General features: G+C 48.1%; 2 protein-coding genes and 1 long non-coding RNA gene across 5 annotated transcripts in view; 2 read left to right on the top strand and 1 right to left on the bottom strand.

Moving 5' to 3' along the window:
- LOC125705011 (ras-related protein Rap-1b) overlaps positions 1-2087 on the top strand; it is a 37480-nt gene extending 35393 nt beyond the window's left edge. For both annotated transcript variants that reach the window (XM_048971302.1, XM_048971313.1), the window contains exon 8: positions 527-2087. The gene's annotated coding sequence lies outside the window, so the exon portion shown is untranslated. The remainder of the gene's footprint in view (positions 1-526) is intronic.
- On the bottom strand, positions 1784-4966 carry LOC125705013 (uncharacterized). 2 transcript variants are annotated; one of them, XR_007381322.1, is made up of 3 exons: positions 4130-4966; positions 2914-3053; positions 1784-2204 (listed from the first exon to the last, which is right to left on the bottom strand). It is a non-coding gene; the product is annotated as an uncharacterized LOC125705013 (long non-coding RNA). The 2 variants fall into 2 exon arrangements; XR_007381323.1 differs by having other exon boundaries at positions 1784-3053.
- Positions 4967-5005: 39 nt separating this feature from the next.
- On the top strand, positions 5006-15210 carry nup107 (nucleoporin 107). Its single transcript, XM_048971251.1, has 28 exons — positions 5006-5196; positions 5723-5811; positions 6105-6197; positions 6363-6472; positions 6586-6715; positions 6844-6947; positions 7329-7456; positions 7636-7684; positions 7883-7954; positions 8199-8287; positions 8421-8499; positions 8700-8813; positions 8917-9007; positions 9288-9367; positions 9628-9687; positions 9796-9941; positions 10086-10134; positions 10224-10293; positions 10381-10496; positions 10651-10689; positions 10805-10955; positions 11194-11306; positions 11637-11739; positions 12560-12720; positions 13469-13594; positions 13771-13884; positions 14100-14267; positions 14978-15210. Exons 1-28 carry the CDS (start codon positions 5189-5191, stop codon positions 15083-15085), a joined length of 2760 nt encoding a protein of 919 aa, XP_048827208.1. The 5' UTR covers positions 5006-5188; the 3' UTR covers positions 15086-15210.
- Positions 15211-16648: the final 1438 nt, after the last annotated feature.

The raw sequence follows: 16648 nt of genomic DNA, 5'->3' as shown, positions 1-16648 counted from the left end.
GCCCAAAATGAAGGGGCCTCCCATAGGCCTGTATTTTAAATTCTGTTCTTCAAAATGAGATTTTGTTTAAGCAGAACCAGCTGTAAATCACACATCTATCCTGTTTGGGCTTTTCTAGACTCGCTCCGAGTAAATTATAGGATTATTTGTAAGATTCTTTTATTCACTTTTAATGCTCTTAATCAGGCGCCACTTATATCCATGATCTTGTGACCCCATACTCAGGAAATGGGACCCTCAGGTCTTCCAAGTTTAAAACCCGGCCTGAAAGAGCTTTTGCGATCTCTGCTCTAGGGCATAGAACAGTCTACCCATAGACGTTAGATCAGCCAGCAGTGTGGCATCTGAAAACTTGCGTATAGACAGGCCTGTTTGAATAACTTAATTTCCTGTGAAGCAGTATGTGACACTTTCTTCAAAGGTACTTACTATGTAAATAACCTGCCTACTTTCTCCCGAGTACGTTTTCCCACCCCATCCTGGCTGTGGTAGCCTAGTGCTAACGCTCTTCCCCCTCCCCCCGCAGGTCTGATCGTCCGCTGCCTCCCCGAGCAGTGCCAGCATTCCAACTTCACTAAAAACCTAATGTCCAGCGGACTTCCCTGTGTGGTGACACCCTTTAACAGAAGAAACCAACGACCGGATTCGAAGCTACCACGTCGGTTTTTGCACATCGATAACCCTAATCGCCCTCCAGCGTCGCAAGACCAGATCGTTTCTTAAATCTTCTAACTGTATGCAACTGAAAAACGGCCCAGAAGCTACACACAGTATTATTGCTAACAGAGGACGCGCTCTCCTCCCTACGCCATTGTAAACGAGAGGGACTGGAGCCTGACAACTGTGTGGGTTGCCAGGCACCTGCACTGGCAGCCGTGATGATGTAATGTTTAAAACCACCACTGTTTTATTAAGAGGAAAAGTCCAAAGAGCGCCTATATAGCCTGTTTCATACAACTAACTCTGCTCCTCCTTCGGTTATTGTGTCTTTATTTCCCACTTTCGTTTTCCTCCATGTTCTTTCCTTTTAAGAGTTGATTTCACTTGATTTCACTCTGCCAACTTGCTACGTTGCAACAGCGAATAATATGATTTTATTTTAGGATAACCAGTGGTTAAAATTAATAGTTTTCTGTCATGGTTGTATTCTATCTAGTCCAATTTGTTACCTTCACATTTTTGTTTTCTTTTAGAACAGAAGAGAAATCAATGCATCCATTTTATTGTTTTTTTTTTTTTTTACAGAAACATTTGTACAGTGGGGGTTTACAAAGGGGGGGTTCTAGCCAAGAGGATGGGGCAGTCTGCCATGAGACCAAAGTACTGTAGCGTGTTCAAACCGATTTCGCTAACTGTTGCCTCAGCTCTCGACCTATTTTTTTTTTTATTTTATTCTATTTTGGGATCTCACAGGTTAGACTAATTGTCACATCTGTCTTGACAGAATCCCTGGTCGACAACAGGAAGTATATATTTTAAAATGAGGCTTTTATTAAAAAAATAAAATAAAATTATGTTTAAGTCACCCTTGGCGCTTCAGTCACTGTAGATTGTCACTGTACCCCCTCTCCCCCCCCCCCCCCCATCCCCATGCTGCTTGTTCATGAATCTGTAAATTGAGGGTATAGAAAAAAAATAATGGGTCTAGTCAGTACTTGCCTGTTAGTGTGTCTCCTGTGTGATATTTGGATCTAAGATGTGTCTCGGTGGAAGAGTGTGGGCTCCTCAGTAGTGAGTGTCGGTAACTTTATCAAAAGAAGACTCAAGTTACCCCGGTTACCCATGGGAGGGGGAGAAAGTTGCAAGTTTGTTTTGGTGTTTTTTTTTTCTTTTCTTCTTTCTCTTTTCGTGACTTCTGCTGAATAATTTAAAGAATGCCTTGTCGCTATGTATGCATTGAAGCAAACTCCTGGATGTGAAAACAGTCTCTCAGTCCGCGTGCAGAGTCACATCGTTTGAAATGCAGCGTCTGCTTTTTGAGGTGGCCAAATGTTAACTAAAAAGCCTTAATTAAAAGTGGTGCAATTTTGTATAACCGAGCATCTGTAGTTCAATAAATTGGATTGCCATGCAAGGGCTCTCGGTGACGTCAGCGTGCGGCTGCATCTTTGCTGTACCGTGTCGGTCGGTCGGTCGGTCGGTCGGTCGGCTGGCCGGGCACTTGGCTGCGTGATCACTCTGCTGCTGGCTGGTTAGACAAGTAGCTGAGTGGAAAAAGAGGCAAAGTTAGGGCAGTGCTGGCGTGGGGGTGTCTCAGTGGCCATAAATGGTGTGAGCTGTGTTCACCAGTCCGGAACCATTCATTTTGCCTTGTGCTGAATCAGACATCACTCTCTCTCTCGCTCTTTAAAGCCTGTCTTGTACGTCTTATCTCTCTCCTTCAGTATCTCTTCCACCCCCCAGTGTTAATGCTCACTGGAGCTTGTAGCCAGTGTGAACAGATACAGACCATCCTGCACCTCATTCTTCCAGTGTTTTATTGTACATGGCGTTGAACAGCTGTGACAGGACAGGATCTGAATACAAATGAGATACTTCGTTTACAGGAAACTCTTAAGGCACTAAGCAACTCTATTTACTGCTGTGCTTTCCCCCAGCCCTGAGCCAAACCTAAATATAAAAACACTGTATATTCATACACAGTATTTATATGAACTCAAATCAACACTTTAGCAATGACCAGGCATTTAGGAAATGGGTCTGGGGGCAGTCTTTCAGCAGCGTGTTACTCTTGCATTTGCAGCAGCATTACCTGCAACTGCATGCCGTCACTGCACAGAGTTTACATTCGACTGTGTGTTCATGGGAATTATGAATCTGGGATTTTGTTGCATTTTATGTTTTATACATCGCTGTCCAATGGAAGACAGTGTGGTCTGGTAAAACAGTGGAAATGACCCCACGTAACCTCACCCCACAGCCTGGGTTGCAAGCCCTCCAAAGGCAGCCCCTTCACCCAAAGAAGAAGCATTTCATTGGCGTGGATGCCTCCGTGGACACAGAAGATTGATTCATTAGACGGCCGAGGCCGCAGCATCCGTGAGAGGGTCAAACTGGAAGAGGAGTGATGCGTTACAAGGGATTGTTTGCCAGAAGAGCAAAGATGCCAGGAGTGCAGAACACCCCACCTCTGAGCTTGTTTGTTAACAGGGACGGTAGTTTTTAAACTGTCCTCCTACACCTATGTGTTTGACAATGACACTTGGGCCATCAGAGTTTAAGGCCAAAAGGGGGAAACATGATTTACCTTGCTGAGAGAAGGGTGCAGTGTCAGAGGTTAGCAAAAGCCTGCAAAGCAGCTGCCTGTTTAGGTGTGTTTGAGGAAGAAGGGACAGCTGACATAAGCTCAGGGAGAGGCACAAGAGGGAAGCCTGACAGGGTGTGACAGCTCCCTTCCACCCCCACCCCCCAGTCACTGAGGCATGACTGTACAGCCGGTCTGGCCCCACATGACATCCTGAAATAGCCCAGCGTCCCGAGAAGTCAGGAAATGCTGAAGATTGATATAGGATTTCCTTTCCTCCTGAGTTCATCAGGAAACTGGAAGACATTTTGTTTACATGTGTCAGCATCTTATTCAAAACCAAAAATAACAGTACTTACAAATCATCCATAAATCTGAGAGGCAAGTGTGTGGATATGGGTGTGTACGGTAGAGACCTGTCCCTACCAATATGCTGATGTGGTCCCTGCCAAATCTATGCCTTTGTTGAGAAACTTCAAATGTGTTCTGCTTGTGTTTGTTACAATCATGGAAACTCATGTTTTATGTTATCTGTGCAAGCAGAGCTATTCTTTAAAAAGGTATCGTGATAAAACAGTTGTTTATTGTTTTTAGTTGTTTTATTGTTTAAAACAGGCAGATGGGATTAATCTAAACAAACAACTATAAATTTGTTCCATAAGCTGAGATGTCTTAATCTGTGTCACTGCATTAAAGACGGGCTTTGGGCTGCTCCCAGCAAAAGCCAGTTAAACCAAGGCTGCATGAGGACAGGTAGTAAATCTCAGCACTCCGTTTTGTCCCAGGGCAGCTCTGGAGGGATGTGACCCAGGTAAATGAAATATTTAAAGGGACTGACAAAGACAACAATGACGACTTGCTGACAGCAGGGGTGGATTAATTTACCTGGCGGTCCTAGGCTGACATCAGCATGGATTCAGGTGCTGCCGATTTAACTAACCGTTCTATTTTTCCCAAGGTGGGGCGGGTCTTGATGTTTGCTGCGGCCCTAGGCTATAGCCTAGGTTAGGCTATGCAGTGATCCACCCTGGCTGACAAGTGCTGACTCACACTCATAAGGACACAAAACTGAACCAACCTGGGGATCTGTTTAGACAAGAGCAAACACATTCATCCACACAGCTGATAGTGCAACACTCCTTATGTTTAATTAATAAACTGAATTTCACCATAATGTACACATAAAATTTTCATCCTAACAAAAAGATCGTGGTTTCATCTCATCGGTATTTCAATGTTCTTAATGTCGGATTAGACCACAGAACAATGGCAAAATATTATGAATTATAACAAACGTTAGTTCTGTTTAGATGGGTTTTTTACGGTGGCTAGTCTAGTCAAAATCCAAATATTCGCGTAAACTTTCTCAACAGATTTTTGTACCAGGTGGCGCTACAAGAAATTTCATCCATCACATTCACTGGTGTTCCCTCTTGATCAACATGCCTGTGCCGTACTTCGACGTAAAAGAGGAAACTTCCAGTCTTTTCAAATATGCTGTTGATGGAATCCATTTAACATTTCAGTGTTTTGTTGTAATATTAAATAGGCGTTGCATTAGTGTTATATTTAATATATACAAACACCTACATTCGCGGCTGAACCGTTCTCCTGGTTCCGAGCTCGATTGGTTTAGCCTGGACGAGCGTAGGGAATCGACTTGGGTCGAATGGCTAGATTTTATCTGGTATCGATTTGTAAGCCCTGGGCGTTCCAGAGTAAGGAAGTGGCTTCGGGTTATCTTAAAGGTTGACTTTATCCGAGCTCGATTTAGTAGCCCTAGACAGACCAGCGTAAGGAAATAAGCTTGCGTAGAAAAAAGGCTGTGTGTGTGGTTCGATGTGCTCCGAGCTCTATTTCTTTTGCTTTGGCGAGCGGGAATAAGGAAAAAGTTCGGCTTGCTGTAAGAAAGGCCGGGTTTTCTGATAATTTAATGCTGGCGACATGGACTGGTAAGTCAGTTTAATTTTTACATCATCATTTTGCTGTTTTATTTATATGGTATATGACTGGTGGGATTTTGATGTTTGTCTCATGCAGAAAAAGACATAATATTTGTTGAAGCACATGTGTTATAAGACAAAGCTACTGCTGTGCTGTCAGATCGTCACTTTCTGTGTAGACACGCATTTAAATATCTTTTTGTTTACATTTTCATTGTGCCTGTTTTAGGTTATGCTTTTGATTAATTGGTACATTTGCCGGCAGAATGAAAGCTAAGTATCCAGGGTGATATTAAACGTTAGCAAGCATGCTAACAACTGCGTCTGGTTTTTTGGTTGTAAACACGTACATAGAAAGCAAAGTAGGGAAAGCCGTTCAGTAAGATTTTCTCTAACAAATGAATTTCAGATGTATTTCGTAGTGTAATAATGTGTTTTAAATTCTCAGTCCATCTTTTTTGTCTTCCTTTATAAACAACATTTCTCTTTCAGATGTACAGTAACAAAATAAAAAAAAAGATTCATTCCTTCCTAGGGGGCAAGATGTGTTGATGTCGCCAGTTATTCGAGACACAGAAGTGACTCGAGCGGCTCGCAGAAAAAGTTCCCACAAGAAGGTTGCTTGTATCCTTCAAATCTGAGTTTGGCAGCCGGACTGGGACTAGTGTCTGCGTCCATGCATCATCCAGCTTCATGGATTGATCTTTGCGGATTGCTAAATCTAGGGCGTCACACTGTTTCGTATTAAATATTAAATGATTATCATAATACATACAATTTACTTTTTTAATCCAGTATAAGTGAAATCCAAACGAAATGGAAAGGTAGAAGCTGCAGTATTTCAGTTTGTGTGGCGATGGTCTTGTGGCATAAGTGTGACTTGCTGTGGTGGCTGTTAATCCCTGACTAAGCTCCAGTCCCACCTCCGCGAGATGAGTCCCCCGGGGCAGCTGTCACCCCAGCGCGGCCCCTGCTCCGTCACACGCCTGGATCCCTCTTCAAGCAGACATGTGGGTCCCCCCCCCCATGAGTCCTGGCTCTCAGCCACCTCCAGGGGCTTATTCCACTCTCCGTCACCTGCCACTGTCATCTGTTTGGCATTCATGGTGGGATTCTAATCAAGAGCATGGTAACTTGGTTGACCATTGGAATCTCCTCTCATGTTTGTCATGTAGTCACCCCTAGAAGCTCCTCGAGGAATCCAGATGTGTCGGCCATCTTGGGCACCGGCAGCAGGACGCCGCGGTTTATGCATACTCCCCGCACACTGGGGAGCATGAGTGTGGTGAGCTCTCCGTCATGCTTTTATGGAACGGGGGCGACATTGTAGTGTCCAGCTAATTTGCTGGACATATGTGGCCCCACAGTTTTCTCACCCCCCCCCACCCCACCCCACAGAACCTGGATGATAGCGACTGGACCGCCAGCTTGTTCCCGTCCCCCCTGTCAGTCTTGGGAGACGCCACCTTCACGGACGACATCAACACCAGCGCCGTCATGCTGAAGGAGGAAGATCCGGGAGAGGCTGGTCAGTGCTGCCCTCAGTTTTGTATGAGAATTTACCCAAACACATATGCCAATTAACCACACATGCAAGATGCCAGAAGGACATTGTGTCTTTACTGTGCTCATTCCTACCTGTACTGTCCCTTCTAGCCTCTCTCAGCCTGTTCCCAGAGTTTCTGCAGTCCTACCTCAGACACTCGTCCAGCACAGTCTTTGATCTCCTGGAGGAATATGAGACCGTCTGTCAGGATAAGGTGCCGTCACTGTGCTAGATGTGCAGATACTAGATCAGCTTTTTCTTCCTGATAGCAGTGGCACCTGCTCTCTGGGCCGTACCGTCTTTGTTATTTTCTGAGTTTTGGGGGATGTGCATCTTCTTGTCACGAAGATGCATTACTGTGATGTCTTAGAAAGATAACCTACAGATAGTCAAAGGAACTACTGAAATAGCTTAATTCTTTGGTCTTTCTAGACTACTGCTTTGGTTTGGTTGACGTCATAATACATAACTTTGGTGCCTTATTCATTTCTAGCATAATCCTTAGCAAACTGGAACACACATTTTCTAAGTGTGGTCAGCAGGGGGCTCTGTGTCTTTCACACCTGTCACTCATTGCGCTGCGTCCCTTTTGTAGGTGAACATGTTACAGCGGTTGGTCCTCCGGGCCACGCCTGGGCAGCAGAAGTTCTCCAAGACGGCCAGCGTCAGGTGGCTGCTGCAGCAGGAGATGGTCACCTGGCGCCTCATCACCTCCCTCTATAGGCACGTGCATCCATTTGTCACACATTCAGTACGGCGCTCTTACTATCCATTGCTGTAGTCAGGTGAATGTATGTATGAGGCTCTCAGACGTAGCACTGGAGGTAAATGTTGCATTGACTGTGCCGGGTGACGGGCACTAACATTACTGTGTGTGTGTGTGTGTGTATGTGTGTGTGTAGGGACCGTGTTCAGTCCGTCCTGGAGGATGACCTCATGATGGATGTGGCTGTAAGTGTCTCCTTGCTCTGTTATCCACCCCTTGATATATAAGCCCTTCGCTGTATCTCTGTTCCATTATCTGTAGTAATTATTTCTGTGGAGCAGTGAGGTGAGACACCGATAAGCCGTATAACTTCCTGTGCAGCCTGTGGGATCGTGACCGGAGTAAATGTTGTGTGTGATTGGTGGCCCCTCCGCCTCTTACAGGGTCCTACTGAGAGCGAGAAGCTGGTCATGGAGCAGCTCTTCCACAGGGACGCTTTGGTGCGGCAGAGCCAGGTCTGGTCACTTCCTGTGTATGCCTTGACTTCCTGCCCTGCCCGGATGTCATCAGACTGTCCTCATTGAAGGACAGTTTTATTTTTTTTGTATTATCCCCCCCCCCACCCCCCGGCATAGTTATATAGAAAGCTATACTTGTAAAACTGTCTTGCCCACATGAATAGTGTTTGCATTTGTCTGTATTTGGCACCCTGTCACCCAAGAGAGACGCTGTGCTTCTGCCTTTCATGTTCTGCTGAAGCTTGTTGTGGACTGGCTGGAGAGTATAGCCAAGGATGAGATTGGGGATTTTTCAGACAACATCGAGTTCTACGCTAAATCGGTTTACTGGTAAGTCCGGGGGGTGGAGTGGGTAGGGGGTTGCTGTTTTATGAATGCTGTGGTTGTTTGGTGTTTTACTGAAATGGTGATGAAGTAATACCATTGCACCTGTGCTGTGCCCCCCCCCCCCCCGCCCCCCCAGGGAGAACACCTTACACGCCCTGAAGCAGAGACAGAGCACATCACACACCGGCTTCAACCGGCCCCTCGTCACTGAGCTGGTAAGACGTGTGAAGAGATGGAGTCTAGCTAGAGTCTGCTCTGCTGGTCATGGTGGCTGTGTGTACTATTGCTGCCTTAGGTGTTACGTGTTAAGAGTTTTCAGGCTAGTGCTGCAAAGCTCTTAGCTCTCCAGAGGAATCGAGGAACGGTCCCACACGGGATTCTGTGTGTGTGTGTGTGTGTCCCCGTGTACGTGAAGGACCCCGACGCCCCCATCAGGCAGAAGCGACCGCTAGCTGACCTGGACCAGGAGGATGACGCTCGGCTGCTGAAGTACCTCTTTACCTTAGTGAGGGCAGGCATGACCGACGAGGTGAGGAGCAGCCCCGCTGCTGGCAGCGTGACCCCCCCCCATCTAAGCTCAGCGGGTGGGGGTGGGGTATCAGACTCCACTCACTGTGTACACGTGTGTTCAGGCGCAGAGACTGTGCAAGCGCTGTGGACAGGCCTGGAGGGCGGCCACACTGGAGGGCTGGAAACTGTACCATGACCCAAACATCATCGGAGGTGAGTGCACTTACTGCGGCGTGCAGTGCACTTACTGCGGCGTGCAGTGCACTTACTGCGGCGTGCAGTGGCTCCCTTTCTAAATATCTAAATAGATATTCAGCTTAGCAGTTTATAAAGGTAGGCCAGATGCTCGTCATACCTAAACCATGTCACCTTTGGCTCACTGCTCCAGTTCCTTAGCTGCTATGCCCCCTACTGTCTGCATGTATAACGGCGCACGGCTTGCATTGTTCTGAAGCTCCTCTGTCTGTTTGCTTCCGCGTTTTGCTGCTCACAGGCAGCACGGAGCTGCAGCCAGTGGAGGGGAACCCCCACCGAAGCGTGTGGAAGGTGTGTTGCTGGAGGATGGCGGAGGAGGTGAGCCAAATCCCTGGCCGTCGCCCGTCGTAACTCCCAGTGGGTGCCGTAGCGTGAGAGTCCCCAAAATTGTCCAGATGTATAAATGGGTGCAGATTTTTGTCCGTTTGGGTAATAGAATTAGCAAAGCAGCTAGACGTGTCAGTGAACATGAACTTGCTTACCTCGCTTACCTCTTCTGTCAATGTAATGTGGGGAAGATGGCTGATGGCTGCGTGCCCCTTTAAAGCCATTTGCCTGCTGTGTGTGTGGTCCAACAGGAGCAGTTCAACAGATACGAGCGAGCCGTCTACGCAGCGCTCAGCGGGAACCTCAAGCAGGTGCAGTCATGTGACTCCTGCCCTGTCAGCTGGTCTATGAATCTGTGATAATGGTGTCGATACTCGGGAGGTCAGAACCCTCATGTGGCCCCCCTCCCCCCCCCCCAGCTCCTGCCAGTGTGCGAGACGTGGGAAGATACTGTGTGGGCCTACTTCAGGGTGCTGGTCGACACCAAGGTGGAGCAGGAGGTGCTGTCCTCAGGCATGGGCAGCAAGGAGCTGGAGGACCTGCCCCGGGAATACCTGGGGGCCAAGTAGGAGAGCGGGCCATGGTGGGGTCGGGGGGGGGGGCTTTCAGGAGTGATGCTCATTTTAAAGACAGTCCTCAGTGTGCCCTGTCAGATAGTAACGTGAATCTAACACGACGCCTCACCAGCTTTCGTCATTTGTTTTATCAGCTGGTCACCAGAGAAGGTGTTTGAAGAGCTTCAAGCCACCGAATCAAAGGTGAGCTTTGTGTAAGCAGCTAGTGACCAACAGCTCAGTCACCCTGTGGTTGGTTCCTATCCAGTGGACCTGTTTTCCCTCATCCACAGAAGGTGCTGGCAGAGACCAAGGAGCACTACCACGTCATTCAGAAGTTCGTCATCCTGGGGGACCTGGATGGTAGGGTGTCGTTGCCTGTGGTTGATTTCGTTTCCCGTGTTGGTGTCGAGGCTCATGACGGCCGTTGACCGTGTGGTGTCGCCGCAGGACTGTTGGAGGAGTTCGGTGATTGGCTGGGGGGCGGCACGTCTCTGCCCTCCCACCTGCTGCGATTCATGGCTCACCTGGTGCTCTTTTACCGGAGCATGGGTGTGGAGCTGAAGGTCAGCTCGCCCGACCAGCTTCTCACCTCCCCATCTCTCTCCCGTTCTGTCGTCTGATGCGTTCGGAAATGTTTTAGTGTTTCTTCGAAAACTTTCAATAAAAACCCGATGAACATCTGCTTAATGGCGCTGAAGTGCTCACTTTTTTTTTCAGGAGGACATTACCGTGGATGTTCTCAAGGCTTATATTCAGGTACGACATGTCCGAGTGATTCAGCAATAGGACAGTGCAAGCACTGAATGTACTTTTATGAAGTTATATATGAGGTGGTTAAGGGCTCTTTATCCTGGGCATGTTCCGTACTCAGGTCCTGGTCAATGAGAAGCACGTAGACCTCATAGCCTTCTACGTGAGCCACCTGCCCCAGGACATAGCGGTGACCCAGTATTCCCAGTTCCTGGAGTCTGTGACTGAGACGGAGCAGCGCAAGCGCTGTCTGGAGCTGGCCAGGGAGGCGGGTGAGAACAGGGGAGAGGAGGGGGGTGGGATAGAGGGAGTCAGACATCAGGGAAGGTGAGATCTGTGGGAGAGTGTAACTGGTGGGGTGGATGGAGAGGTCAGGAGTGGGGGATGTAGGATTGGGACCGAGAATCACTGACCTTTGGGGGAACATGAGGTAGAGGGCAAAGGAGCGGTCACCGCTGGAGCAGGTATGAGGTTCTCATGGCCTACCTCTGGTTTTTCACCAATCCTCAGGGCTGGACGTGGCAGCGGTGACCAAGACTGTCGTGGAGAACATTCGAGAGAGAGACACCGAAGACTTTGCCCACCATGATCTCACCGTCGCCTTGGATACCGGCACCTCTGAGGTGTGATGCGCAGCCATGCACACGCTAGCTTGCCTGTCATTGTGGGGACGTCGCATTGAATATAACGTTACGCATGATTCATAATTTCACCCCTGTGAAATGGAGAATCGTGTAATGTGAGGTGTCAGCACTCCGACTTTAAATAAACACTGGCTTACATTTTAAATGACAAGCAAGTAATAAATTATCCCAGTGCATAAAGCATATCTGCATTTCAGAATGCAATGTACAGTAAGCAATTGCTCTTTACTCAAGTGATATGGCAGTAATTTGCCAAATTAGCCTCCCTGAAACTGTACTTTAATGAGGTTCCCTGCCTTTGCCTCCCAGGAAGACCAACGCAAGATAGACGTGATCGACTGGCTGGTGTTCGACCCGTCTCAGCGGGCCGAGGCCCTGAAACAAAGCAACGGCATCATGAGGAAGTTCCTGGGTAAGCTGGGTGCCGTGTCTCTGCCCTCTGGGCCGGGAGGCATGGTGTGGCAGTTGGAGCTACATTGCATAAACTGATGACTGTCTGATACAGCCAGACCAGAAGCCAAAAGCCTGTATGGATGCTTATGTGAAGTAAGGAGAACTGATGACTGTCTGATACAGCCAAACCAGAAGCCAAAAGCCTGTATAGATGCTTATGTGAAGTAAGGAGCCTCAAAATGCACTGTGGCCTTCAGGAGGAGGGAAATGCAAGCAGGCGACCTGTCAACTGTGATATTTTAAGTCAGACCTGGAACTTGGACCTCCTGATGGAGACACATGTAGTGGCATTGAAGGGGTGTGGATCTGCGGTCTGATTGGCAACCAGTGACAAGATCTTTAGAGATGTAGAACAACACATACAAGGAATGGGGCATAGTATTTCAGGGCAGTCACAAGACATGGGGAAAAACTAAAGACAACATCAAGCAAGCGCATGATGACGATACAATGGTCAATATTGGCATCCAGAAAATTCAGTGATAAAGAAAATGTGTATCCAACTTGCAGAACAGCAATAAAAACAAGCCAATAAAAAAATACAGAACTTTGTGTTTAAATAATTGCCGTTATCAATGTTGTTGTCCTGAAGAACTTAACATCAAAAAGTAATACCATGCGTAGAATAAATTTAAAAACAAAGATTCCAGGTTCTCGTGTTGAAACGTGCTTTCCCTGGAAGTGTCATGATAAGGATGAAGGCTATTTTGCGATAAGATATCGCCTCCGTTGTTGGGCTTGTAAGCCGAATTGAGGACCATGTCCATCCTGTTCGTAAGGTGCCAAGAAGCACGACGCCGCCAAAGAGGTTTTCGCCCGAGTCCCGGATGACTCCATGAGGGAGATTTACCGGCAGTGGGAGGAGCAAGGCACAGACACGCCCCTGCTGGCCGAGGATGAGAACGCCATCCGTGAACACCTATGCATCAGGGCCTATCTGGTGAGTAGCGCCCTGCCATGGATGCACAGGGCGTGCGCTATCGGCTCATCCAACGTGCTCCATTTAGGTACTGAACAGCTTGGCGTGAAGCCCCATCTGCGTGACAGGATATAAGGCTATGCGTAAGGTATGCAGTCAGGCGGGCGTGAAACGACGTTTCGGTCAACGGCAGATCGCGTGTGTGACGGTGGTCGCATAACAATATACTGTAATGGAGCTGAAAATTTTTTCTACCACCAAGTGACAGTAACATCATAGTGCGACGCGTTACTCGTGTTGGTAGTGATGCTGGTGTTAACGACCGTACTGCACTGCCAGTCATATAACGGTATAGCACACAATTATGTACGGATGTACAGTACATTATACTTGATAAAGATAACACACACCTGTGTTGCTGGTTTATGTATTTACCTCACCGTATTTTGAATCGCATTTTAGAATCTCCTCTTTTTACATGGACAAAAACAGTTTACTGTGGCATAGATGTGTAATAGGCTATACCATTTAGGTTTGTGTCGGTACGCTGATGTTCGCACGATGATGAAATTGCCTAACGACGCATTTCTTAGGACCTATATCCGTCATTAAGTAATGTATAATTTATGAACATGTAAATGCCGTTTGGGTAACCAATCAGGTTGACCAGTTAACACTTTACTTTGCACTGTAAGTATTTGCTTAAGTGACCCTGTTCTAGAGCAGACCGCTGTACCTGACACACTTCTCTGTCTGGGTGTCCTGCCAGGAAGCTCATGAGGCCTTCAACGAGTGGTTCAAGCACATGAACGTGCCCCCACAGAAGCCCACGCTGGCCTCCAATGCCAAGTTTACGGAGACAGTGGCCCACGAGCTGAAGGAGAAGGAGTACAAGGTCTCGTTTCCGTCTTAATGGCGTTACCGTCCGAAAGCTGCGGTTGCATGAAGGTTCGGGCCACATGCTCCGATGATGGTCAATTCTGCATGGCGAGGAGGTTCTTGTTTGGTGCTACAGGGATTTGTAACAGTGCGTGTAGCCGGATCTTGACGTCTGTGCTGATGATCCCACAGATGGAGTATGACAACTGGAAAGGGCGGCTGGAGGCCCTGACTGACGACGTGAAGGAGAGGATCTACAACGTGCTGCTGTTTGTGGACGGCGGCTGGATGGTGGATGTCCGGGAGGTATGGCGGAGCCCCTCAGGCCAGCGCCCAGGAAAATGTCTCCACACACAGAGCCTGTGAAGCTTCCGGTGCTTACAGGAGGCAGTTCTGCCCTAGAGTAGCAGTGTGGGGCGATATTTTTGATAAAATTCTACGTTTGCAGTTTGAAACTTGTGAAAAAAATCTGAATGAAAAGGGGGGACAAGTCCCTGAAAGCTCCATGTTCCCGTTTGCAGGACGCAGAGGAAGACCCAGAGCGTGCCCACCAGATGGCGCTGCTGCGTCGTCTCTGCCTGCCCATGCTGTGTTTCTTGCTGCAGACGGTCTTGCACAGCACGGAACAGCACCAGGAGAACCTGCGCCTGGCGGAAATCGTGGCCTCCGACCAGCACCGGCTTTACCAGGTACCTGCACCGACAGTAGCCAGGCACACACGTCGACACCACCTCAACCGGCGGCTCTCACCCACATCGGTCACTAGTTAAAAAGCAGGCGATGGTAGATCTGTACGCATAGCTTACACCATTACAGCAGAGCTGTTACATGTAAGCGGCTCGGTGGGTTACGACACTGTGCCTGCGATCGGAAAGGTGCAGGTTCGAATCCTGTGGTCGGTAGAGTGATCACACCCTGAGCAAGGCCCTTAAATTGCTCCAAGGACTGTCTAACCCTGTGTTTTTGAATTGTATGTCGCTTTGGGTAAAAGCGTCCTTTACATTAATCAAACGTGAGTAAATAAGGTGATTCACTTACGTAACCCATTCAGTGAGGCGTGGAAGTTCATCAGGTGACTCCACATTGAGCATGATAAACCCCCCTTTTTTCAATAATATAATATATATTACAAATGATTCATTTACTCTCCAATTTCTTCTCATACTTTGTCACCATCATAAAAATCGCTGATTTGCCAGAAGCAGATTAATGCCTGTGGTTTAGGGAATCTGGACATTTTTCCTAAGTGTAACTGATCTGTAAAATGCACATGACTGTAGGATGGATTCCAACTCCATGGGATAATGCTGAGGTTGGATTTAGCAGACTCCTGTAAATCATTACTTGGGGCTTATCTGAATCCTGTGTATGCTCTTACCTATGTGTCTCTCCTGACCAGGTCTTCTCCAAAGAGGAACTGCGGAAGTTCCTCTTGAAGCTGCGTGAATCCTCACTCCTCCTGCTAGACAAGGGTCTGGATTCTCTGGGCTATGATATCCAGCCGTAGACGCATCCATAGTGGACCGTTTCTGTGATTTTTTTTTTAATAAATATTTCTTTGCTGCAAGGCAGGAATGTCTTTAAAAAATGTGCATTTTTGTAATCCAGTAATAAAGATGTTTGATTTCTGAATTCAGCTAGAATTCATGTTCTTGCAGAAGGTCCATCCATCCATTAGCTTCCGCTTGTCCAGGGGTCGGGTCGCGGGGGTAGCAGCTTCGGCAGAGATGCCGCGGTGTTCCCAGGCCAACTGAGAGATATAATCCCTCCAGCGTGTCCTGGGTCTGGCCCATGCCTCCTCCCTGCAGGACATGCGCAGAAAATCTCTTCAGGTAACCACCCAGGAGGCACCTGCACCAGATGTCCAAACCACCTCAACTGGCTCCTTTCAACGTGGAGAAATAACGGTTCTACTCTGAGACTCTCCCGGATATCTGAACTTCTAACCTTATCTGCCCATATGAGCGTTGAAGGATGGGATCCCCTCGTGGCTCACTAACCAGCACACCACTCGGGGAGTCCAAGAAGGCCGGTGACTCCGAACTGTCATGCATGTCAGAGACCTAACCCCGACCCGAAGGCGCAGGGAGATTGCCCTCTCATTCACCAGGGTAAACTCCGATGTTAATGCAACGACGCCCCCACCCGGCGCCACTCACATTCCGCTATTCCAGAAGAAAAGAGCGTCCAGCCGCTCTCCAGGAGATTGGTTCCAGAACCCACGCTATGCGTTGAGGTGAGCCCGACTATATCTAGTCGGTATCTCTCAACCTCACGCACCAGCTCAGGCTCCTTCCCCACCAGAGAGGTGACATTCCATGTCCTGAAAGCCAGTTTTGTCAGCTGGGGATCGGACCACCAGGGCCTCCCTTGGCTGCCACCCGATCCACAATGCACTGAACCCCTGACATTCCCCTTGCGGGTGGGACAGTCCTGTGTGCCACGCCCCACATGCGAACAGGCCCCTCCCCCAAGCCTGGCTCCAGGGTGGGGCCCCGGTGACCCTAGCCCGGGCATGGGTAATGAGACCTTGATAGAATTCTTTGTCATGAGGGTTTTTTCGTATTGCTCTTTGACCCCTCCCCTGGGACCTTTTTGCCTTCGGAGACCCTACCAGGGGCCATTGCCCCCGACAACATAGCCCCCAGGGTCACTGAGGCACGCAAGCCCCTCCACCACAGTAAGGTGGCAGTCCAAGAAGGGGAGTTCTCACAGAAGGTCCATTTCTTCATTTAACAAACTCGGGTAACTAGGAAGTTAGTGTCATGTTAAATATTTATGTTCATTGTTCTGCTCTTTCAAATGAAGTATTCGCAGGATAACCCCCACCGCCCCCCCCCCTCCCCCCCAGAGGCCAGGCCTGGTTTCAACATTAAATGGGACATAAAGCCGTTTTGAATGCAAAGTGTAGCTTAAGTGTTTAATACTAGTATGTTAAGAACTTCTGTTATTTTATCCACCCATAACACATTTGTAATGTTTAAAACAGTTTTGGTTTCATCCAACCACATTAATACAAATCGATTGTTTTTAAACAGTCACCAAAATGAATTCATTCGTACAATATTTA

This window comes from Brienomyrus brachyistius, chromosome 1 (genome assembly GCF_023856365.1).
Source record: "Brienomyrus brachyistius isolate T26 chromosome 1, BBRACH_0.4, whole genome shotgun sequence".
Classification (NCBI taxonomy): Eukaryota; Metazoa; Chordata; class Actinopteri; order Osteoglossiformes; family Mormyridae; genus Brienomyrus; species Brienomyrus brachyistius.
Note: the sequence above shows the minus strand (reverse complement) of the source record. Positions and strands in the feature narration are given on the sequence as shown.